Raw genomic sequence first — 25,537 nt, 5'->3', positions numbered from 1 at the left:
TGTCTAACACAAACGTGGTAATTGTAAACATCCCCCATCGTCACGATATTCCCAGTGACTCGTGTGTCAACATAGAGACCAAGAGGGTAAATTTGGAACTACAACTATTGAGTGAAAGCCTTGAAAATGTTACAGTTGTAGATGTAAATGGTTTTGACCGTGTTTTCTACACTAAACATGGCCTGCATCTTAATGGTAAGGGCAAAAATCATTTGTGCGCTTTAATTGTCGACTGTATTGGATTGAAACCATGTCAGGTTAGTAATGTAAATGCCGACAGCTTGGTCACCTTACATGCACCAGTAAATAAGGCTACTCCTTCGCTATGACTAAGAGACAACATCAGTGATCCGTCTCCCAAAGTAACTGCCAAATCCCCTTCCCTTCTTTGTGCAAACGTTCAGTGTCTTAGGAACAAACATTTCATGGTGGAAGCAACTGCTAATGAGAACAACTACGATATATTATGCCTCACAGAGCATTGGTTATGTAGTGAAGAAATTGCTCTGTTCAACATTGAAAACTACACTATAGCATCGTCATATTCTAGATCTGCTGCAAAAAATGGTGGGACTATCATTTATGTGAAGAAAAACTTACTGTTTAAGAAACTAGATGTTAATCAGTTCTCCATTGAAATCCATAGTGAAATGTGTGCTGTGACCATAAAAGAGTTAAATGTAATTGTTCTATGTGTGTACCGATCTCCATCAGGCGACTTTAATATATTCTGCAATCAACTGGAGCAGAGTCTCACCTGGTTGTCTAAGCTTGGTCTAGAAATTGTTTTATGTGGTGACTTTAATGTGGACATACGCCGTTCTTCTAGTACTTCTGCTGCGTTCACTTCTTTAATAGGGTCTTTTAATTTACATTGTGCAAATACTGAACCAACCAGACTTAACTCCTGTCTGGACAACATCATTACTGGCCTCAATACAGATCAGTACTCTGTCCTAGTAACTGACCTTGGTTTATCTGATCATCTATCACTAAAATTTCAATTTTCAATCAAAAAGTGCAAACATAGTACTACTGGTAGAATTACCCATACCTTCAGCCGTCCAATTACCCCTGAAGGGATTTGTGAATTAATTTCACTCCTTGCAAATGTTTCTTGGCATTCACTGCTCACCTTTGCCAACGGTAACGATAACTTTGCCTGCTTCTTTGAAACTTTTTTGCTATTTTTCCAACAGTGCTTCCCCAAGAAACTCGTGAAAAAAACTAATAATTCCAAGCGATCCTTAAACTGGTTTACTCCTGAGCTCTCAGAAATAAGGTCGCAAGTAATTCAGCTGCGTCAAAAGTATATTCGTACAGGCAATGTTGAAGATAGAACTGTATGGCGACAGCATAAATTGTTTTACAATAACCAAATACTTCAGTCAAAACGTAGTTTTAACTCTGACCTTATAAGTAATGCATCCAACCGTAATAAGGCAGCCTGGCAGGTCATAAACAAGGAAATTGGTCATTCAGGAGGGTCCTCTGACTTACCTTTTACATCTGATGATATGAATAACTATTACATCAACTCAATAGCCGACCTCGTGTCAAATCTTGATCTGGGTCCAAACCTGGCCTTGCCTCTTCTCCATAATTCTCAAAAAATCACATCCCCCTTCAAATGGAAGTGGGTTACAGAATATGAGATTCGTCAAATCATCAAAAATTTAAAATGTTCAAAGTGCACGGATGTTTATGGAATATCAGTAAATTTAATCAAACATCTGGCAAATACTATTGATGAACCGCTGGCTTTAATCCTGAACTCATGTTTTCAATCAGGCATATTTCCTAATGCTTTGAAAATTTCTAAAACAATACCTATTTATAAAAAAGGTGATAAAACCTTACCTTCTAACTATAGGCCAATCTCTATAATACCAGTTTTTGGAAAAATTTTCGAAAAGGCCATTAAGATTCGGGTATACGAACACTTTGAAGTTAACAACTTATTTTCTCCATCGCAATTTGGATTTCGCAAAGGCTTTTCCACCACCTCAGCTGTTAAGTCCGCCATTGATGAAATTCTAAATGCTTTTTCAAGTAAATCCTCCATTTCTCTAACTGCCTGCGACCTATCTAAAGCATTTGACTGCGTTTCTCATCCGATTCTTCTTCAAAAACTTCATTATTATGGTTTCAATAATCTTGAACTACAACTCTTCGAATCCTATCTCACCAATCGATCCCAGTGTGTTTTCATCAATAATAACCTTTCTTCACCCCAGAATTTATATTATGGAGTTCCTCAAGGCTCAGTCCTTGGGCCTCTTCTATTCCTTATTATAATCAATGACTTACCCTGTAACGTCTCATGCAAGTCCATACTCTATGCAGACGACACTACTTTTATTCACAAGTCTAATCACCTGACTAATACAAGCACTACGACTAACTTGTTTTTTACTGAAGCCTCAAACTGGTTTTCTGCGAACGGTCTGGTTCTGAACAATGATAAAACCCAGTCACTCGTCTTCTCTTTGAGCACTTCTGATAATCCCCAGACCACCATTAAATTATTAGGATTTGAACTCGACCAAAAACTGACTTGGGAGCCACATACGGTAGGCACTCTTAGTAAATTGTCCAAGGCAGTTTATATGCTACGTAAACTTGTTTACTTGATACCTAAAGAGTACCTTACAAATATATACTTTGCTTTGTTTCATTGCCATATTAATTATGGTATTGAACTTTGGGGCCATTCACCATCTGCCAATAATTTATTTAAAATGCAAAAGAAGGCAGTAAGGATAATATCCTTTTCTCAACCAAGGGATCACTGCAAGCCTATCTTCTCCAAGCTTGGGATTATGACTCTGTACGGCTTGTATATATATAAATCCCTGTGCAATGTCAAAGATAATCTGGGCTCTTTGGAAAAAAGGTCTAATTTCCACAATCATTATACAAGGAATAGCGACACCCTAGATGTTCCCTATTGTAGGTTAAACAAAAACAGCAATTCATTTGATGTACTAAAAATTCGTTTTTTTAACAGATTGCCCCCAGAAGCTAAAGTTGTAAGTGTGACAAAGTTCAAAAAAGTTATTCATGACTGGCTATTGAAAAAAGCCTTTTACTCCATTAATGAATTTTTCGAAAGTGAAATTGTAATGTCCTTTCTTGATGCATAATCCAATCGATTTTGCCATATGTATTTTGTGTATTGATATTTCCTATGTGTATGACGAAGACTATTGCAAATTCTAATTTGTTTAATGTCCAATAAAACTATTATTATTATTATTATTATTATTATTATTATTCTTATTATTATTATTATTATTATTATTATTATTATTGTTTAGTACTCGGCAACCGGTTTCGAAATATTCCACCTCACTATCAAGCACAACTGCATCCGGATGTCGAATTGCTGCTCCATCAATTCATTTCCATTCATGTAAATCATCTTAACTCCACCAATACCACCCAATTCCACACCCGGATCCCTATAGGCACTTGACCTTCATCACTCTAACCTTCACCCTGCCTCATTACCCACATTACCTCTATCCCCTCCTCCCCTTATGGTAGAAAAATAGCTCTGGCTCGCACGGAGATGCAGCTGTAATTAATAATGACATAGAATTCGTTGAACCTGGTTGCCGAGCACTAAACTAGTGTGGAAAGTACAAAGTATCTTTTATTATTACTATGCATAACTTCTACAAAGTAAATTCACCAACTATCAACTTGACTATAGTCAAACCCTCACTGCTACCTTAAGAGCCTCCAGACAATCTATTCTTTCCCAGAACTCAGTAAAACACTGACAGAAAAAAATTTGCTTTTAACCTCTTCCCACACAGTGACACACAAGTTACTCCTAGCAGATCATAATTGCGTTTTACATTCACACTAGAACTTTTAAGTATTCCTCCATAAGTCCTCAAACATAAAACCATAACAATTAATTTAGCAGGCAAAATCCTTGAGTTCAGTTGCACAGAAGACGTTGATCTCAGTCATTGATTCCATTTAAGTACATCTCATCCTTTAACACGTTCCGTGCTGATGACGTAGCGTCTACGTCATGGCAGCCACTACCCAGTGACTGATGACGTAGACGCTACGTCATGATTCTCTTTTGCGTTATATTCCACCCCGAGCGCCAGCCACCGCTGTTAGGGTATGGGAGAGGGTCAGTGACCACTCTTCGCCTGTTTGCCGTGCGGAAAGCTCCGAAATTTTTTTTTTTTCGATTTCTTCTGTGTTTTTCTATTTTATCCGGTTTTGCTCTGCAAGGACGTCTTTGGGGGTGGCTTTTTACAATGTATTTTTTTATTACTTTCATTTTATAATGCAGAAAACAGTTGTATATTCTCACAATTGTTCGTGTACCTTAAAAAAAACTTTTACAAATATTCTAAACGAAATAATAAAAAGATACTTTTACATTTGACGAGGATAGGTTATTACTTTATTACGAGGTATTTTATCTTTCTTTATGACTTTTAACGCAATGATTAGATTGTGTTTACTTAATTGGTTTTTACAAGAAGGAATACAGATATTTTTCCCTTGTTGTTATTTTCATTTTTAACGTCAATTAACGCTATTGTGGTAAATTGCTTAGCTGGTTGCCTAATTTCGGGCATACTCCAGGTATGTGTATTTTTATCCTTACGATAACAATAAATGCTTCCGTTCTTATACTTTTAAAGTTTCAGAGAGAATTTTATTTGCTATGATTTCATCAACATCATCATTTCAAATGTTGTTTCATGGCAAAAGTTGTTGTTATCCCTATGTTTATTTGCTGCTATGCATGAAATAATATATTTGCATAAATTTTACAATAACTTCATTAAAGTCCTGGTTCTACATTGCGATTTATTTTTACTATTTACATTTCATGCACAATAGCTAGACTTCCACATCCATATGTTCACTAGCATTTGAATTAGAGACTCATTACTTTATTTTTTCCATAATACCCGAAATACTTACAAGCATTCTATTTGGCATCCTCCCCAACAAAAAAATGCCTAAGAGAACAATTTCCACTAACCCAGTCACATGCCGCCGAACTCGGAGAAACTGATCCGGCCCGAGGATATATACATCCGAGGATATAAAATGGGCAATACGTGTCCTGAAGGAAATTTACTAGATGGAAATATTTAACCATAGAAGAATTTCCCCACTTTTTGGCCTTATTTTTCGTGCTAGAATTATCCAAATCTCCCGTATCTCCAATAATTGAAAAGCTTGATCTTTATATGACTTGCATTGCTTCAGGAGAGAGAAGTCGCTTGATCAATTCATGTCAATTCTCCAAGCCCTTCAAATCAACAAGAACCTATCTACGTTCTCTGACTCTAACACTCCTCTGGCCCACTGATTATTCAAAATTAGCCCCATATAGACGCATCCTAGGAAACAATGGAAAAAGTAGTGACCCGCTCACGTGACCTAAGTTTGGAAGAGTCTATGATTCCATGGAGAGCTAGGCTGGGATATAGTGAATATATGAGGGGAAAGCGCTACAGGTACGCAATGAAGTTGTATATGTTGACGGAAGCATAGGGTTTGGCGCTGCAGGTCCTCCAACTCAGAAGTGTCTGGAAAAGGGCAGTCGGAGAAGATGGTAAACAAATGATGGAGGATCATTTTGACTGAGGCTAATCCTTTCATATTGATAACTTTTATAACAATGTAGCCAGTTCTAGATTCCATCCAAATGGGAAACCTAACTTGACGGGGACACTGAGGAGAGGCAAGAAAGTTATTCCTCTTTTGGTGCTCTGCTACGAATTAAAGAAAGGTGAGGTGGTGGAGGCCTTTCATGAGTATAAAATCGGTATCCTAAGGTGGACGGATAAGAGGGAAGTGCGGATGATCATCACTGAATTCAGTGCAAAAAATGAACGAATCTACAAAAAGGCGAGGGTGCACGCCAAGAAAGCCACAGGCGGTGGTTGAATATAGCAATTGCAATTGTGGCGTCGATCATTGGGATCAAATGACGTCTGACTTTCCCATTGAAAGAAAATTCATCAAATGGTACTAAAAATTGGGAATCCACCTACTGAAATCACTGTTGCTGAAACGTAATTTTTATTCAAAGAAAATTTTTGAAAAATTCCTCTCATCGAATTTCTAATTCCAGTTATAGAATCTCTTATGACAATATCTCTACCTTCAATACCTTTGAAGAGATAGTCATCCTAGCCTGCCTCAACCAAAACCAAGGGCTTATTAGGACATTTCCCCGATTATATGAAAAACACGATAGACAGAAAAGACGAAAACAGAAGAGATGTAGGCAGTGCTTCAAGAAGAATGTCCACCAGGATACATCATATTATAGCCCCACCTGCCTATCTGATCCTCGATTGTGTCTTGACTGTTTCCAGAAGTATCACAAGAATTTGTGATGCAGAAAATTATTTACCCAGCGGTAAAAAATTATGTTTTAATGTTTACCTTTTATATTTTCTATTTCAATATTTATTTTAAAAGATATTATTTTACGCGAAGTATTTAGTAACTGAAAAATTATTATAAAAATGCTGGTCAATTTTTTATTTGTAAAACAATATGTTTCATTGCAACAATTCTTCGTTTATACAAATTTTCCCTTTCATTTATAAACCAATGTTTATCATTACAAAATCTTATCCAGAGGATATCATATCGTTCATAATAATTTTTCCACCATAGGGAGCAACAATTTTGCTGGAAATATTGGTAATACTTGCAATATTTTCTTTTGAGCAATAAAACATTTAAAATCGTATTTGAATTTATCATTTCCAGATTATAAAAATAATGTTTTCTGCATTACTATTTCCATTAGTTTTTTCCAGAAAGTGATAAAGTCTGAACGGGTTTTCGCTACAGTACTGACAAAGAGCAAAGAAATGTGGGAAACATGTAGGTGTGTTGCGAGAAGGTATCAAACGTTTGACAGGATACTTAGAAAATTTAAATTTCAAAATTTTAACAAATGAAGGGTTATTTTTTTAAAAAAAGTACGAAAACATGTAGCAGGCATCACAAATCATAAGATCACGTCGTTAAAATAATAATATAAAAATACAAATTTTTGCCAAAAAGTCAGCCACAGGGCATTTTCTTCAAAAAACGGTCAGCACGGAATGTGTTAAGGAGTGCGTCATTCTCTCAATGAGCCTGGACAATAATTTTCAATGCCGTTTCATAAATCAACTGCATTACATCAGTGGCTAACAAGAGTTGATTTTCAACAGGTCTGCTGGACTGACCTTCCTCACTGAGGTTCGTATGAATGCCACTAAGTATCTAAGATGATTCATTCACTGAGGAGAGACACATAAACTCCTTGGCAATGCTTATGTGCATTGATTTGTTGCATAATGAAATTCAACATAAAAATATCCTTCCAACAGGTTTTACTTCTTCATTAACTTCCAACCAGAAATCAGGATGTCCACCACATCGTTAATAAAATCATTCCGCAGCAGTGGCATATTTTTATAAAATGTAATTGTTAATGCCACTCTCACAGTACTCAGATTTTTAAAACTCCTCTCAGCTAGAATAAAACAGGGATATGTCATCAACTTGTTGAAGCCTAAATATGCTAAAACTCAGGACAGTATAAAAAAATTAACTGAAAGCATTCAAAAGATAAAATATACTGGGATGTATTCATAATAAATACATGTGATATTCACTGTGAAAGCAATATTATGGTGTGGATAATAACATTGTTATGCATTATGACATTGCCTTTCGAATACCTCAATACGTTGAGGTACATCGTATGAGTATGTACAATCATTCCTCATTATGAATACATATAAAACCTCCAAACTAAAAAAAATATACTAATATACCCCTTGGAAATTCTTAAACTCACTGAAATTTCACTTTGGCATTTGACACATTTTTGCATTCATATTTACTGTACAATTAGATTAGTGATTCCGCAGAAAGGAAGTCATTAAGGAGTGGAGCCAATAGGGTAGTTTCCTTCATCAAAGAAAACAAAATGCAATGATTGCGATTCCTTACCCACCATTAGTGTATTCATAATATACAAATTATTTGGTTTTAGAAATCCCAGTTTAGACGAATGGCAACGGTCAATTTTAACCTCATATAAATATTTCTCGGGTTTCTAGCCGAGTGAGAATTTTTTGGCCTAACGTTTCGACGGAACACTCTTTCATCGTCCTCAGAGAATTAATGTGCTGCAGGCCTGCCTTCCTGCGCTTATATAGCCGTTCAAACCGGGGGGCATTGTTGTCGCCTTCTGTCCATTATCTTTTTGATTAACGGTTTCCATTCCGTGCTTATCGTGTACCCAGAATCGCGATTTACTTTATTCTTCTCCAGCCGGATCTCAATGGCTTCTTTAAGGAGACGATCCCAAAACAAAGGTGCCTTAGAGATCACTCGAGCCTCATCGAAAGATATTATATGATCTTCCGTTAGGCTGTGTTCAGCGAGGGCCGATTTCTCCGGATGAAACAGTCTTATACACCTCTTGTGCTCTTTAATTCTGGAAGGCATGGATGGAAGAGTGTTCCGTCGAAACGTTAGGCCAAAAAATTCTCACTCGGCTAGATACCCGAGAAATATTTATAAGCAATATTCGCCGAGAAAAAACAAGATCATATAATTTTAACCTCATTTGAAAAAGGCCAGATTGGCGCCAATGCGATTCCGCTCCACGTGACGTCACAGGGACCTAGTTTCTACGCAAGTAGATAGGAGTTTTACATCGTCTGAGAATACCAATGCATGCATGAGGCACAGAGCTCAGGGAAACATGTCATAAAAATCACCTATTAAAACTGGCTAAGGTCGGAAAGTTTCCTTCGTTTGATAGGGGAATAATAATCCTTATTTAAGCCAAGCGCTACCAGCCAGCAGGGTACTCAGCTACCTGCTAGCAGCCTGCGTCGTATCAGCGCTCAAGCCTCGCCCCAAGGTCACCTCACAAGGCGGCAGGGGGAACCAGAAATACGTCACACGGACTTTTTCCCATCATTCCTACTTAGCCATTGCGTTTTCGCGCGCTTGAAATTTTTCACTTTTTGTTCAATCGCAAAAAATAGATATCGTCATTTAAAAATCTAAAAGTGTGAAATTCGTACTCCAGGAGTAATAATCTATCGATTTAGGCAATAAAAAAATAATAGGAAACCACCCTATTGGATAATGACCTTGCACATCAAACAATTTAATTAGGGGAAATTTTCTAAGAAGTTTTCATTTTGGTTCCAAACCAAAATTAATAAAGACACAGGAGTCCTAATGATCTGGGAGTAATCACCCAACATATTATTGTAATGAAAATAAATTAAATAACTGATCAATACATTTCATCCAGCTAAAATCATATTACCTGAATTACGAAAATTTGAATAGAAACTCCCCTTGGTCTTATTCCTACCTTAACGACTGCGTGGAAATGGAAGCTTGCATGCTACTATCCTTTAGTATTATTACCTTATCGCTACTGGGTAGTTATTTTAAAGTTTAGGTTGCAAGCCATTAAATAATTAAGGTTGATTACAACAAGGTTGTATCTTCACCTTATGCTCAATCGTATGAACTTAAAGGGGTATTTTAGTACATCTTCAATTTGCCCCTTTTCCTGGCAGTATGACATTGTATAGCTAACTTATAACACAGTACTTATCCAGACTGTTGATTAGTTTTAATGCTATATTACATTTAAGCCTAACTACCAGCATAATCATCATCAGAGAACACTGTCAGAAATCTTTAAAAGATCAATAAAATCAGTTGATTACATGGAACTGTGTGGAAAAGTATAAAAGAAGAGTTAACCGCACAGTGAGTACAGGGGTTAGATATTCATATGATCAAAGATGCAAGTAGAAAAATGCATTCCTGTTCTCCGTGAGGGAATTACGCAATTTTCAGGGAATATCTCTGACTTTCTTCAATCTTTATTTATGCACCTCCAAAATGCCTAACTTTCTTGAGTATCTAGTAAAATAAATGACAGTATCTTAACTGTTGATTTTCTTGATTATTAAACACTCTGTAACATTCTCGTAAAAAGGAATAGGTTAGCCCAAATCAAAAACACAAAAAATAAGTGGTACTATTCACATTGTTATAAAAATATTTCTGAAATGGTTAGTGACTTTATCACACAAGAGTACACAAATGAAGGCACAAACACAACAGGGAGAAAATTGTCTGAGAATTAATCATTTCACATAATGAGAGCACACAAAGGAAAGCACATGAGTTATCAATTCCACTAACCTGACCATGTGGTCTGCTGCCCCTATTGCATGAGTATTCCGCTTGGATGCAATTGCCGAAGACCCTTGATACGACGAAGCAACACCTGCCACTTCCCCTCCACCTCCCCCCCACTCTTCACGCTCAGAGAGCAACAATGACATGCCTTGTCTCTGGAATATGAAATGAAAGAAAAATATATTACCTGATGAAAATTCTCCAGTTGAAGAAAACAACTCGCAAAAAAACACAACTCAGTCATCATATCACAGAAGAGTTTGCATTTAACATTAAAAAACTATTTCCTATTGTGATGAAACCGAGTATTTTATTAACTCATCCAAGATAACAAAATGTTAATGCTGACATTAAATACAAAAGATTTTCCATGGATTTTACCACCAACCACAAACTGAAGCATCACTATGTGACTTGAGTAAAACAATAAGGGTCATTAGTAAACATTTTAACTAAGGTAACTATGAGTTAATCATAAATACTATGCTTTTATTACCCAAATTATTGTAATAATTATGCTGAGTGATGCTCAGCATTAGAATACCAATGCTATTTTCTGAAATTATACAGGCAACGTAGAAAAAGTGTCCATGGCTCTCTTCCCCATATACCTGGGTTCAAGAGATATTTGCAATGTAAGATTTGGTGCAGTGTCACTCCCCTTAAGGAAGCACTCATCTCAAACAAATGGTGCGGCCCTGTGCTTTGAGCATGGTCTATATCCCAAACCATGGGGTGACCTGGTTTTAAAGTCCAGTGAAGACAATATTTTTCTTCCTTATAATTTAAGGAATCACTGCTACAACCCAACCCAGTCCCAGTATGAAATCTTTCAATGTATTAAAGCTAAAGTATTTTAATATGTTACCTAATGAGGCCAGGCTTGTCAGCCTACAAAGATTTAAAACGATTATTTACCACTGGCTTTTGTCAAGAGCATTTTACTCATTGGAGGAATTTGTTCTTAGTGACACCTCTGTAATCAAATTTTAATTACTTGTTCATGTGTTACTTATTCTTCCTGACGATGACCATTACAGTGTACAGTAAAACTTTGATTTTACGCAGTTGGAGGGACCGAAATATGGGCACTGTGTAAAATCAAAGTGTGTAAAATCAAGAGTTGGTGTTGAGGAGTAGTATAGTTTTCAGGATAACACTTGCTCATTATTTTTAGAAGGCTTAGTCATACGCTTTAGTATAGTTCTGATTTAAGCCAGAACCGCAACCAGAAAAAGTCTCATATGTGAGGTTTTATGGTAAAAGGGCATGGAATCCTTTTCAATCGCGTCAGATATATGTTTCCCGGATTCAATTACTCATTTGGAGGCAAGAAAATGAAGCCTAATAATCTTATTTACTCACAAGCAACACCACAGAGGGCATGTTACCTTAAGAGAAACAACGTTGCATTCCTGAACAATTTTTCCCATGGTTGAATTGCTAGCATTTCTGGCACTAAGATTACTTCTGTTACCCAGGAGAAATTTCGGAATGGTGATACTAAATGCTAGCAAAGAGGCTGATTTTCGAAAATATTCTCATTAAAAGCAGTTTTCAGGAAATCTGTTTAACCACCGGCAGACAAACAGAGATTGGAGGTTGAAGAAATGAGGTATCTGATGATAGTCATCCAAATTAACCCCATTAACAGGGAGCAAAATTTTGCTAATACAGTAGATTCCGTTTAATGGGTCCACCGGTTACTTGGGGCAGCCGCTTAATTGGGGCAGATCTTGAAGAACAGAACCCAATAGAGGAATATCCCAGAGTATACTCCGCTTAATTGGGACAGCTTGCCGCTTTATTGGGCCATGAGTCGGCGACATAGACTCTATACTCGTGACGAAATTAATTTTTTTTGTTTTCAGAATACAATTTTTTTTAAATTTCCTCCTTTGATTTACTCTTATTTTTCACAAATGTTCCTATTCTTGCCCTATTTTGAAAGCTCTTGTTGTTATACTATCTGCAAGAGGATAAGACTTTTCTTTTTTAGGGCTTAGTAAAAGACACTCATTCAGCGTCGCCTGAGCCTGTGAAAAATATTTTTAACAAAAATATTATAATTCTTTAAAATGATAATAAATTAGCTAAACTCGCTGATTTATTAATCAAATTAATATTTTAATAAACTTATGTTGCATTATAAACATTCTTTAGTCTACTTTCTATCATTTCAACGTTTGTTTATGCCCATATACAAGAGAGTTCGCCTAATTGGGGCAGCCGCCTAATTGGGGCAAAAATCACAAGTCCCGATTTGTCCCAATTAACCGGAATCTACTGTACATCACTAAGGCTTTACACCCTGTGAGCCTGGGTTCAAGTCCTGGCAGTAGCAGAAACTTATCAGAAATAGCCCTATCCCTATTTGAGGGTAATGTGGAGGGCACTTACAGTGCACCACTCTGTCCAGCAGATGGGACATTAAGTCCTGGTCCCTTTGGAGCCTATCATTACAACCTGGCTAATGCCAACATACAGGGTTCCTATCCCCCAGCCCTTACTTTATGGCACTAAAGACCCCAGCTGTCGGTTACCTCCTTCCAAATAGCATACCATAGATAATACGGAGCACTCAGGACCCGGGATATTCGGAAATTTAAAATTTTCTGGTGTTTGGATCACATTTTTTAAGTGAGCCATTTAAATAACCGCGCAACTTCCGTCATGCCGCCAGTGACGAATAAAAAAATTATTAATAGTCCGGAAAAATTTTCCCTCTTTATAAATTTTACGCATTAAAAAAGCATTTTCCGAAGAAATTTTAGCATTAGTAGATTGAATCTACCGGGTATAGCTTCTCTGTCGGCATTCTTCCGCGAATTCAGCGCCGGGACCGTCGACTTACAAGCCGTGTGACTCATCTTCACGTAAGATTTTGCTTCCCCATATCTGATAACAACACCGGACACTTTTTGTATTTCGATTTAATGGTGCTAAGCCATTCCTGAGTTTAAAGGGACTGCCATATCACTCACGTCTTGAATTTGACTTTAATGATTACATGACGATTGACGACGCGAGTTATTCTCCGAGGGCATTAACTCAGTTAAAAATAAACGCTTTCCACCTAGCGGAGTTAAGCTAATAGCTATAAAGTTCCGATCATGTTTCATTAAAACCCACTGGCAATGAGATACAAGTTGAGTCAGTTCTGAAAAGTGCGCCGCGCAAGCAACTTTCCCTCGCCTCCATTCGTCCCGCAGATGTGGGGTTAGCCCGCGGAATGAGACAACGCATGCTGCTTTTACCATCGTGTTGAATCACCATTGACTATCTATGTCCAAACTAGAAGTACGACTCTCTTTTTTGGATCACCTTGGAAGCCAAAATTTTGGCACGGGAGGATTTTTAACGACTCATTTCGCCGTTATATTTCGCTGGGGCGACGGAAAACATAGCGTTGGCAAAATTCTACAAAACCTTCTGTTAGGGATAGATATTCAGTAGCTCATAATTTCGGATTAACGACCATCTACTGTAATTACAATAAATATGTTATAAACAGCGTCGATCAATAAGCCGAATAATAAACGAAAGGTGATAATATTAATAACTCCGGCGATCATCTGTCTTAATCAAAAGTAGTTACGCATAGGTACACGTCGATTGCCGTATGTTTTAGGTTTCGATATCCTTCTACGGCAAATTTGAACTAAGAGCGATATTCGAGTTCGTAAAGGAGCCTGAAATATTACTGAGAGGGCGCACGGGGAAGCAATTATTAGATTCGCGATGTTTTTAGTTTCACGCTCAACAGCGCTACGTCATTTCAACCGTTCCTGTATTCATTTTTGCAACTCATTGAGACGAATAAATAACCTAACTTCATATTGCTCCAGTTGGAATTTTAAAACAAGTCGAAAGACAACTGCGTAAAATCAAGATTAGCGGCCTCTTAGGGGCTGGGGTTATGCTGCGCAAAATCGAAAAACTGCGTAAAATCAAGAAAAGATGTAAAATCGAAGTTTCACCATAGCAACTCCCTATGCTTTCCGGCCGGACTTGAGTGTCGCTGCGTAAAAACGAGACTTGATGTAAAATCGAAGTGCGTAAAATCGAAGTTTTACTGTATTTCTGTTTATAAGTCTAATAAATATTATTATTATTATCAACCCAATTCAATAAAGCCAGTTAAATCAGTATTTTTAACTTATTTCATGAATTTTCAAAGTGTCTCCACATGAGGACTCGGGAAAAAATTCCACAGAGAAAAACATCATCTGCCCTGACCAGGATTCCAATCCAGATCCAATTTCCGGTCGCGTGCTTTAGCCAGTGAATCTACCAAGGCATCATTCCTCTCCGTGGAAATTTGTGTTTCGCACAGTTGTTCATTGCAGGTGACTCTACAAAGTTATCATTGAGGCTAGTCCCAGTATACTTAAATGAGGACTTGGGACACAAGTTAGGGGATTATATTTTCCCATTACCGGCTCACATGTCACCTATTTCATTAGTTTGATTTTCAAAGATCCATGAATACTTCTATGAATACCAAGGGCTTCAATTGTTCAACTCCCTGAACATAATAACAACCATTATTTCTGAAAAACAAGAGAACATGCATGGTGCTTCACCTTCGAGGGTACGATGGGTGGTCGTGGTGGATGACCTCTGAGACTGTAATGCCTGGGTGATGTATTTCCCTTGGCCCAGGGGTGGCCCAGGCTCAGTGCCTGTAGCCCCATGGGTCCTCGGTCTGCTGAGGGCCCCAGGGTTGAAGATGCACCCCTGTAGGAATGGACTGAGGGTGGGAGAGGGGGCATGGGTGGAGGACGAGAAGTATGCATCTGATCATTGTTCACAGTGCGCCGTAAGAGCAATGAATGAGATGGCACCAACTCTGCATTTGCATAATCCGCACCTGGGAATGAGAAGATAAATCCACATAAACCAGAGACAATTCCTTGACTGGAAAAAAATATAAAATATACAAGTTAGAAATAAAATAAAAATGACTAACTTGTCTACTTTAAATATTTAAAACATACTAAATGACTTAGTTTTCATATTAGTACATTATTATATTAGGTTTTCATTGACAGTAGCAGAGAAGTCAAGAGTGGAAGCATTCAAAATGTGGTACCACCAAAGAATGATGAAGATTAAAATGGTAAGTAAGTAATGAGGAAGTGCTAAGAAGAGTGGGAGAGAGGAAAGTCTTCTAAAACCATGAAGGAGAAGATACGGACAACTTAGTTGGCCACATTATGAGGCATGACGACCTGATTAAAACAACTGTAGAAGGACTAGTCGAAGGAAGTAATAATAATAATTTTTATTCACCGAACTGGCAACATACATTGCATGGTCTTGTCACACAAGAAAATCAAAGTGAATAGTTTAATTACAATAATACAAATTACATAAATTCATTTAAATAGTCCCTAATATCATAATAGGCTTTCCCTGCTAAAAACTTGCATAATTTAACCTTGAATAGGGAAGGGGGACAACTTTTAAATTCAGACGGAAGTTTATTGAAAATAATAGATGGAGTGTGATGAGGTCACTTGAGAGCTAAAGATAGATGGTGATTTTTGAGGTGAACGTCACCTTTTGAGCGAGTGTGGTAGTCATGCCATTCATGATTCCTTGGAAAATGCTCAGGATGCATTTTAACAAAAGTGGCACAGTTCAAGACAAAAATGGAAGGAAGTGTTAATATTTTTAGTTCCAAAAAGATCAAGAAAAAGACTTCGCTGTTCCACAAAATAAAATATATTTGAGACTGGTTTCGATACAGCATATCATCATCTGGAAATTACAAGTATCAGTACATAGAATGTATACCCTTGAAGGCATTAGAGGGGCAGTGGAGTGGAGGTGGAGAAAGGGGAGAGGGGGGTAAGGGAAGGGAAGGTAGGTTTGGGAAGTACGTCGCTGATGGGTCACTGCACGGGGTAGCCGAGGGTTGGTGTATGATGACGAAATACGGGGAGGGGTGTTATAGAGTGGTGAGTGGCATCCGTAATGGTTTCTCGGAAAAAACATTGAACAGTGGTGAATGGTGAGAATACAATTGCTCGTTAACTAATGTGATGTTGGGTGAGCTTTGGCCCACTAAAATTTCCAACTGCTCGAGTGCATCAAGCCTTGGGCCGTTGTTTTCTTTATGTAGGATTATCGGTTCGAAATCGCTTGTGTGGTCGGAATCCAAGAGATGTTTGGCAAAGTGTGAGGTTTGTTTGTTGTTAATAAAACATGAACAATGTTCCTTGGCCCGGATGTTGAAATTCCGTCCAGTTTTTCCTATGTAACAGGAATTGCAGTCATTACATTGGAGTTTATATACTCCGCTGTGTTCTCTGGCACTAATTTTGTCTTTGGTACTGCCTAACAGTTTGCCTAGTCTTTTTCTTAACCTTTGTGCATCATGAAGGAGTTCCACCATGTTACGCCAACCACCATCGCATTTTCCAAAAATATCAGTTTACCAGGAGTCCTCATAGGCACTTGAACCATAGCTTTTGCCTGCTTCTGTAGAGAAATTTTTTTTGCATGGCTTGAGATTCCCCAGAACATAATACCATATGATATATGAGCATGAACATTAGCATGGTAAATAAGTCTGAGGGTAGAAAGGGATAGGAATGGAGCCAGCCTCCAAAGCATAAAAATACCAGTGCTAACTCGATTCACGATGGTTGCAATGAGTAGTGTCTATTTAAGGTCGTCTGAAACCAGAAGACCAAAAAATTTCACACAATTACTTTGGGTAATGGGCTCATTCATCAGATTAAGTTGATGATTAATCGCAAATGTGTCAGTCTTGGGGTGGAAATCTAAGAAAACAGTTTTGTTAATGTTAATTGATAAATGGTTGTTATTGCACCACTCAGCCATCCTAGAAATGGATGTATTGACAGAATTCACCAGATCGGAAATATTTCTAGAATGTGACAGACATGAAGTGTCATCAGCATACAACACAACATCATGTTGAGGAAACAGGTTTGATAGGAAGAAAGCCCATGGAAGGCCCCGAATCAGTTACATAGGACAGGTTATAAAGGATGTAGCGGATAGGAGAAGGAATCAAGAGCTGCATCAAACCAATCTTAGGATTGTTGATCAATGATTATGAGTTATGATTAGTTTTCACATACATCAAAATAACTTAGCAATAAGAAAGGCTAGCCCAGATAATCTTTTGGTGGACCAGTAATTTTTTTTATTATAAACATTTTTAAATAAAACTATTTTAATTTCCCATTAAAAATTTCCTCTAATTTCCACTAAAATACAGGATAGAAGAAATGGTTTAAATTATTTAAACTAGGGATGAGTCGATTCTCAATTCCACCAATTCTCGGGCACGGAATCGGAATCGAGAATCGATCGCCTAAAGTCGATTCCGATTCCATCGATTCCAGGAAGATAAATGTTTTGAGTAAAGACTATAAGCTTGGGGCATAAAGGCTGCCACACACCTAAACGGCCGCGGTGTCAGCGCGCGGAGGATACGCCCTTCATGCGAGTGCTGCGACAAACATACCTACCTAAGCGGCCTCGGAAACATGAAAATGTCATCAAGAGCGACAAACCGACGAACCCTGAAATGGCGCATGTTCATGAGCAACTCTCAGAGAAAAAAAAATTGAAACCACGGGATCGGGAAGAAATGCATGCGTTTTTCGTTCTTTTATTAACCGTTGGTCACGGCAAATCAAATTATTGCGATTATGAATCGCCATCGGCGAATTCATCTGGACCACCAATTTTAACGTATAATAGATTGAAATATAAATATTTTTTATTTTCGAATGATATTTGAAGTATGATGATAATAAAAACGTGCAGAGAGCAAGTTTTCCCGTGAAAAAAAAAAAAAAGTTTCTTATGAATACGCGCAGAGAGCTAGTTTTTAATATAACTTTTTTTCATAGACTAACACGCGTTTGCCTCAATAATAAAAATTTACACACATTCGCGTTTGTATAGCCCAGTTTCATCAATGCAACCCTTGAGAAAGTTGATACTTCCTTGGCATAAGCCACCGCGGCCTCCGGGCGGACTCGAAAGGCTGCGTTCGGCCACCACCGCGTACCGGCCAGGCTGCTCTGATATTTATGGATGCAATGAACGCTACATTATTGTTTAGCCACCGTGGCCAAACGACAATGTAGCCACCATGGCTATTGTTATTTTATTCCATTCAATTCTTAAATTTTAATGACAGCAAGGCGATAGATAAATCAATATCCCTTCTATTATAAGGATTAAGAATCGATGGAATCGGAATCGAGAATCGGGAATCGATTTGAAGGAATCGGAATTGGAATCGGAATCGAAAAAAAGTGGAATCGACTCATCCCTAATTTAAACCTATTCTAAAACAATAGGGTGGTTTCTTATTATTTTTTTACTGCCTCAATGGAAAGATTATTACTCCTGGAGTATGTATTTCACGCTTTTTTTTTTTAAATGACAATATCTATTTTTCGCGATTAAATGAAAAGTGAAAATTTTCAAGCGACGGGTAACTATGAATGCTGGGAAAACACCCGTGTGGTTCCCGCTGCCACAAGTGAGGTGACCTTGGGGCGAGGCTCTGAGCGCCGATACGACGCAGGATGCTAGCAGGTAGCGGAGTACCATGCTAGCTGGTAGCGCTTGGCTTAAATAAGGATATTAATACCTTATCAAACGAGGAAAACTTTCCGACCTTAGCCAGTTTTAATAGGTGATTATTAAGACATATTTCCCTGAGCTCTGTGCCTCATGCATGCATTAGTAACCTCAGACGATGTAATACTCCTATCCACTCATATAGAAACTTGGTCCCTGTGACGACACGTGGAGTGGCATCGCATGGGCACCAATATGGCCTTTTTCAAATGAGGATAAAATTGACCCTTGCCATTTGTCTAAACCTGTATTTCTAAAACCAAATAATTTGTGTTTTATAAATACACTAATGGTGGGTAACGAATCGCAACCAATGCCTTTCATTTTCTTTGATGAAGGAAACTACCCCTGGTGAAAATGAACTGTTCACGAACCGTTCAAGAAGCATTAAACGAAGTGTTCAGAACCTGTTCACTAAGTGTTCATGAACTGTTCGGAAACCGTTCACAGACTGTATTTTGGCACATTGAACCGTGACGAACCGTTCCAATAAGCTGTTCAGCAGGCGTTTCCCAGCTATTCATGAGGTGTTCAGCTGTTCATGGAGTGTTCTGTAACTGTGCAGGAAGCGTTGCACGAAGTGTTCAGAACCTGTTCCCGAAGTGTTCATGAACTATTATTGAACCGTTCACGGACTGTATTTTGGCCCATTGAACCGTGACGAACCGTTCCAATAAGCTGTTCAGCAGGCGTTTCCCAGCTGTTCATGAGGTGTTTTCAGATGTTCGTGAAGCATTCTTTTAACTGTACAGGAAGCGTTTACCATAATACCAATGATTATTAACATCTTGAGTATCTTGAGTAGTTGGGGTATACCCTATTGTAAGGTGAATAGGTATTGTTCTCACATAATTAATACTCAACTCTTAAAGTTTGATTTTCTTCAGCATTAAAAGTAAGCAAATAACCATACATTCAAAACCTAATATAACTCTTGCATTTGTCACTGAAAGGCAGACTTAAGGTTAATTATTGGAGTTGATGAAGCATTTTATAACATGTACTGAGACTCACTTTCCTAAGAGTTTATCACCCTCAGTAGCAATATAAAGTTGCAATTTTGGGTGTACCATCTGCAAGGATGATTGTGGAAACTTGAAATAATACAAAGTAGTCAAGTACCTAAGTCGAATCCTGCGGCAAGAAAACCATAGGCATGGCAACATTTTTGACTCAAAATTTATTAGAGAGAGAAGAGAATGGTCAGAAGAGGTAAGGCTTAACTAAGAGGTTTATCCTTACAAGTACCCTATTATCATAATGGTCTCATATTCTTAAGGTTTTAGAAAGCTTAGAAGTACTAATTTTAGTTTTTTCTATTGACACATCATCTTTTTTAATTTCCAGAGAAGTCAAGTGAAAACATGCTACTAAAAAAATCATTATTAATTCTCCAGAAAAACAAAGTAATTTAAAGAACAGGTACCAACAATTGAATTGGACAACTGACAACAAAAGCAACTTGCAAGTAACCAGATATCTTCTATACAATAGGAAATTAACTCATATAAAATAATATCGAACTAATCACAAATCAGGAATGCTTTAACAATATCTACAATGAAAATCTAAATTTCATTGAAAATATATTTTTTAAATCCAAATCACTCACCAGACAAAGGCTCCCTGATGCCTAACGATGGAACATTACTGATATTTTCACCTGGGTCATCAAGGTCATGGTATGGAGCAATGTTACCCTTTCCCCAATCCCACGATGGCTTTGAAACGGGCTTCCACATCATTTCAACATTCCGTTTAGTGGAAAGACTGATTCTACCATTTCGACCTTTCCGCACAGTGATGTTACCACCACGAACCGTACGAAGTGGGTCCAATTGGGGTGCTCCCGAAGCTGCCCACGATGCCTTAGCAGTGCTCCCAACGGACTGATTCACAAGCTAAAACAAAACCAAAAGCAGAACAATAAGTCCACAATTACCTCTTATTTTTTCCAGCAAATGATGAGGGGTTGGGCATGGAATATACAGAAAACAGAAACAAACAAACTTCTAATCTATATGGGTCAGTTGGTGAAATTCTGCTGGCACTTTTATGGAGACTCGACCATCAAAACACCACCATAATTGGCCAATCAGCCCAGGAGAAATCCTGCGAAACCCACTGAGAGCAAAACCAGGTCAAAATTTCCAGTCACAACCCTATGCATAGAATGCATGCCAAAAATATAAATAAAGAGTGGCGGTGCGTGCATATACGCATGTTAGAAAGTACACACCCAAAGATGAATGAATTATAAAAGATGTATTCCTTTGCAATGGTAAAGCTAAAAATCCTGTCCACATACAGATGGGATATGAAGCTCCAAACACTACAGCTATTTCCAAGGCGAATGCACCACTCTACAAGTATGCGATCCCGTGGCATCACGCCGGCTGCATAGTCGGTCTACACGATTGCTTGCAAGGTTCTCAGAAGGGGGGGGCATGTTCAAATGGGTGCTGGGAGCAGACTCAACATGACGTGAGTGCGCATGTGCATATTTGGTGAGTAACTCGCAGGTATTGTAGTGGTGTAGCTGCCACCTATAGACTACCTGCGCTGAGGATCCTAGTCCGTCAATGCATTCAGCGCCATTTAGGCACATTCAATTGAGCTTCATGCCCTTTTTCATATTCGTATATCTTCTCTAATGCACACCCTGGATATATAATCACCAGCCACCACTGGGGTAAGCTGATCACAAAAGAAATTACAAGTCACCAGTCATCTTCTACATAATAGGGACATTTACGCAAGTCAAATGCCAAACAACCATTGTCAAAAAGTCCAGAACCAATTAGTTACTGATTACAACAAGATAAGTGATTTCAGGACGCCAAGTGAGGGAAAATACAATATTTTTTTGCAAACTTGGTAAATTTTTATCCAGAGGAGAAACTCATGAATCATCAAAATAACTGATCAGGCAATAACCTTAACCAATGAGCATTTTGTAAACTCATCAACACAAACATTCACTCTATCACTGCCTATAAAAACAAAATTTCATGAAATCAACTTTCACTTAATAGTAGACAATCGTAAAGTGGACAACTGATGAAGATTATAGACACAAAAGAGAATGAAGGTTAATTCTACGAAGAATTTTCTCAATGGAAAGTACATAAAAAATGTGATCATCTATTCAGTGTATAATAACATCACAGATTCTATCTATCTGGAGCAGACTGATACATTTCAGAATTATTCTCACCTTTGTCCTTCGAAGTTGAGTGAGTTTTTCTCTGGCATCCCCACTCTGCTTAGCAATTTCTGCCAATCTGTCACGTGCATCACTCAACTTCAGACGTTTCTTTGCAATGATGGTAAGACGGGCATCACCTCTCTTTGCCGCAGGCTTGTTGCCTCCTCCAGTCTTTGCTACTTTTCCACCAGCTACTGCTTTGTTCCCTTGGTTTACTCTGCCAGCTACACCAGTCTTGTTTGATGTGGCACCGCCTCTTCCCCTCCCTTGGGCAGCACCCGTTCTTTTCACTCCACCAGCCTGGCCCCTGCCCCTACAAATATGAGAATTTCTCAAGAGTTAGCACAAACGACATTATACCAACGAAATAGCATCAATCGAATATGGTAATTACAATTTTTCAGAACTGAAAATTAATGGCACAATTAATTATAAAATCGAAAAGACAGGTCATTTAGAGCATGAACACTCAAAGATTTAAAACTACAGTAGATTCCGTTTAATGGGTCCACCGGTTACTTGGGGCAGATATAGAAGAACAGAACTCAATAGAGGAGTATCCCAGAGTATTCTCCGCTTAATTGGGTCAGCATGCCACTTTATTGGGCCATAAGTCAGCGACATAGACTCAATACTCGCGATGAAATTAAATTTATTTTTCAGAATACTATTTTTTTATTTTCCTCCTTTGTTTTACTCTTATTTTTCACAAATGTTCTTATTCTTGCCCTATTTTGAAAGCTCTTGTTGTTATACTATCCACATGAGGATGGAACTTTTCTTTAATTGGACTTAGTAAAAGACAGTCATTTAGCGTGGCCCGAGGCTGTGAAAAATATTTTTAACTAAATTGTTATTTTTCTTAAAAATGACAATAAATTAACTAAACTCGCTGATTTATTAATCTAATTAATAGTTTAATAAACTTATGTTGCATTATAAACATTCTTTAATCTTCTTTCTATCACTTCAACGTTTGTTTATGCCCATATACAGGATAGTTCGCCTAATTGGAGCAGCCGCTAAATTGGGGCAAAGTGCACAAGTCCCGATATGTCCCAATTAACCGGAATCTACTGTATTTTCATTTAAACCTAAGAAACTCTAATATCAACTGATGCTACCTTATTCGCCTTTATAATTACAGATATGACCATAGCTATGCATTAGCCGAATAATAGGGTATGGCAAGAAAATAATTAAGAAATGCAATTTCTGAAATTTATACTGACACATAAAAATCTGCCTTATATCTGCATGGTTCACTCACCATACATTCAGAGCTTTGAATGCTCAACACTAATTAATTTATTTATAAAATATTTGGTGTTAAGTTTAATGAATACTTTTTTGGCATTCATTTATCCCTTTATGTCCTTTTCTCAGATATCAACGTAGAATGGAGGCATTGACACGGTAATAATAATAATATTCCAATTGGATATTAAGGGTTACAAAACCTTCCTATGGTAAAATCAACAAGATTAAAATGTGCTTTCTCACATATTTTAACGAATGGGCGAAGAAACTAAGCAAACACACTCAAGGTCAGGCCATGCCGTACAGAGCAAATTACTTTTCAAGATATGATATTAAGGCAAGGAAGTAGTATTGTGCAGAACGATAACTCGTGTGTAATCAAAGAAATCTTAGATCTCGATAATAATAAGCATATTCAATCGGTGAACTGGTCCATCATTATAGTTTTACATATATAAATAATGAATTCAGATTAGCGGGTTGTGTAATGTATGGGAGCAAATATTGAGAGAATCCATTGACGCTTCACGAAGAGCGCACCCAGAAGGGGACTGCATTAGGTGTATGAACTTTCTCTGCTCCCAATTCCACACGATCAGCAATGTATACCTTGTTTTGAATAATGCATAGGGAACTGCGATCTATATCATATGATAGGTTAAATATTAAGGGGTTAGGGCCTTTATTTACATTTGTAAACAAACAGCCGGCATTAACATTAACATGGCTAGAATACATTTCACGTAATTTAACGCAGAATAAAGGAAATTATGCTTCAAAAATTAATAGTTAGTCAAACTGAAAAAACTGAATTCGATTTAATATAAGTCGATTGCCAGTGAAAATCACAAGGTAACAGTCAATAACCCGCTTCATGCCAAGCACTAACTGCTGGGTTAAACACCGTGCCACCTATTTCTTAGAATATATTAATCATTCCACCAGCTTGATTCTGGCCTTGGACTCCGCTGTATCCCATTCAGCAACTAAGAGCATTTATTGTTTAAAATGTCATTTAGGTGTGGTAGCTTTGAAGAGGCAAGTGCAATGACTCGTCTTAGGTAATATATACCTGCTATTTCCCAAAATACTACACAAAAATACAAAAAAAACTAAATAACGGCTAATTTTAGACTTAATTACCTTCCTCGTCCTTTATTAGATGAAAACTTAAACTTCTTTTGGATGATTTCGTCTAAACTCAAATTTACGTTCGCCATTTCCAATTACACATGCAGCAACTCCCCCTACGAGGAAATTTCCTTAATAGCGACCGAAGCGATACCAAGCGGTCGAAGCGGGTAATCCGGCAAGCGATCTCATCTCATGCATCAGCAAGCCTAGCGCTTGGGGGGGAGGGGGGGGGGGCGTTTCCCTGAGTATAGGACAAAGACATTTGCAGTGTTTGCAGTACCTCTAACTATCTAAACCCTTAGATAAACATTATCGGCATGCAAAAAATAGGCCTTAGTTCATTCATCACGAAGATTGAAAAATTGGCCAATCGGCAAATACGATATTGCTCAATGTGTGTATTCAGCAGAATATCAATTTGGAATCGATTAGCCATCGTCTGCTGAATGTCTTAATAGTAATCACTGATTAGCAATCGGGCGCCAATTTTTTCATGTAATTGGAGAGCGATTTGTTATGATTAGTTTGTTAGTTTCAATTGCTCGGACGGTTTTGAGCACGATACTTTTGACGGCATAAACGATCTTATAATTTGAGGTATAGTTTGTTGCTTGAAATATAGTACCTAATGGCATTGATTGATTGTTCTATCATTAATATGATGTCGACCGAAGTAAAGTATTTGTTTGCGTATATGTGTAATCCGAAAAATCTAACCTTGACGTCGCCGATCAGTAAATATTATTATAATCCTAGGCCTGCGATTACTACCCACACAGTGGCGCACCGGGGGTTTTGGGGGATAAAACCCCCCCGCCAGAGCTGAGAGAAATTTTTTATTTACATAATTGGATTAATATTGCTTATATAATAGTGTGATGGTTAACAAAATATCCCTCAGAAGGCCATAAAACTCAACATCTTGAACCATTTAATTTAATTTTTTTCTGGCGGTGCCCCCCCCCCCTCCCCCCCCCCCCGCCTTCCCCTGGCGGGTATACCACACCCCAGACCCCCAGTATTAGTTGCGCCTGAAACCCCCCCCCT

At 37.9% G+C, this 25,537-nt stretch overlaps 1 protein-coding gene across 2 annotated transcripts in view; it reads right to left on the bottom strand.

The window, feature by feature from the left end:
• LOC124168885 overlaps window positions 1-24,614 on the bottom strand; it is a 46,854-nt gene extending 22,240 nt beyond the window's left edge. The window contains exons 1-5 of one of the 2 annotated variants that reach the window (XM_046547259.1): window positions 24,500-24,614; window positions 22,106-22,409; window positions 20,501-20,789; window positions 14,835-15,121; window positions 10,252-10,403 (exon numbers count right to left, since the gene is read on the bottom strand). In XM_046547259.1, coding sequence (XP_046403215.1) covers window positions 10,252-10,403; window positions 14,835-15,121; window positions 20,501-20,789; window positions 22,106-22,409; window positions 24,500-24,576 — 1,109 coding nt within the window. In that variant the 5' untranslated portion in view covers window positions 24,577-24,614. The remainder of the gene's footprint in view (window positions 1-10,251; window positions 10,404-14,834; window positions 15,122-20,500; window positions 20,790-22,105; window positions 22,410-24,499) is intronic. The other variant, XM_046547258.1, reaches the window with a different exon arrangement.
• Between the last annotated feature and the right edge of the window lie 923 nt (window positions 24,615-25,537).

The sequence above is a fragment of the Ischnura elegans genome, chromosome 12, assembly GCF_921293095.1.
Source record: "Ischnura elegans chromosome 12, ioIscEleg1.1, whole genome shotgun sequence".
Classification (NCBI taxonomy): domain Eukaryota; kingdom Metazoa; phylum Arthropoda; class Insecta; order Odonata; family Coenagrionidae; genus Ischnura; species Ischnura elegans.
This window is presented reverse-complemented; position numbering and strand designations above follow the sequence as displayed.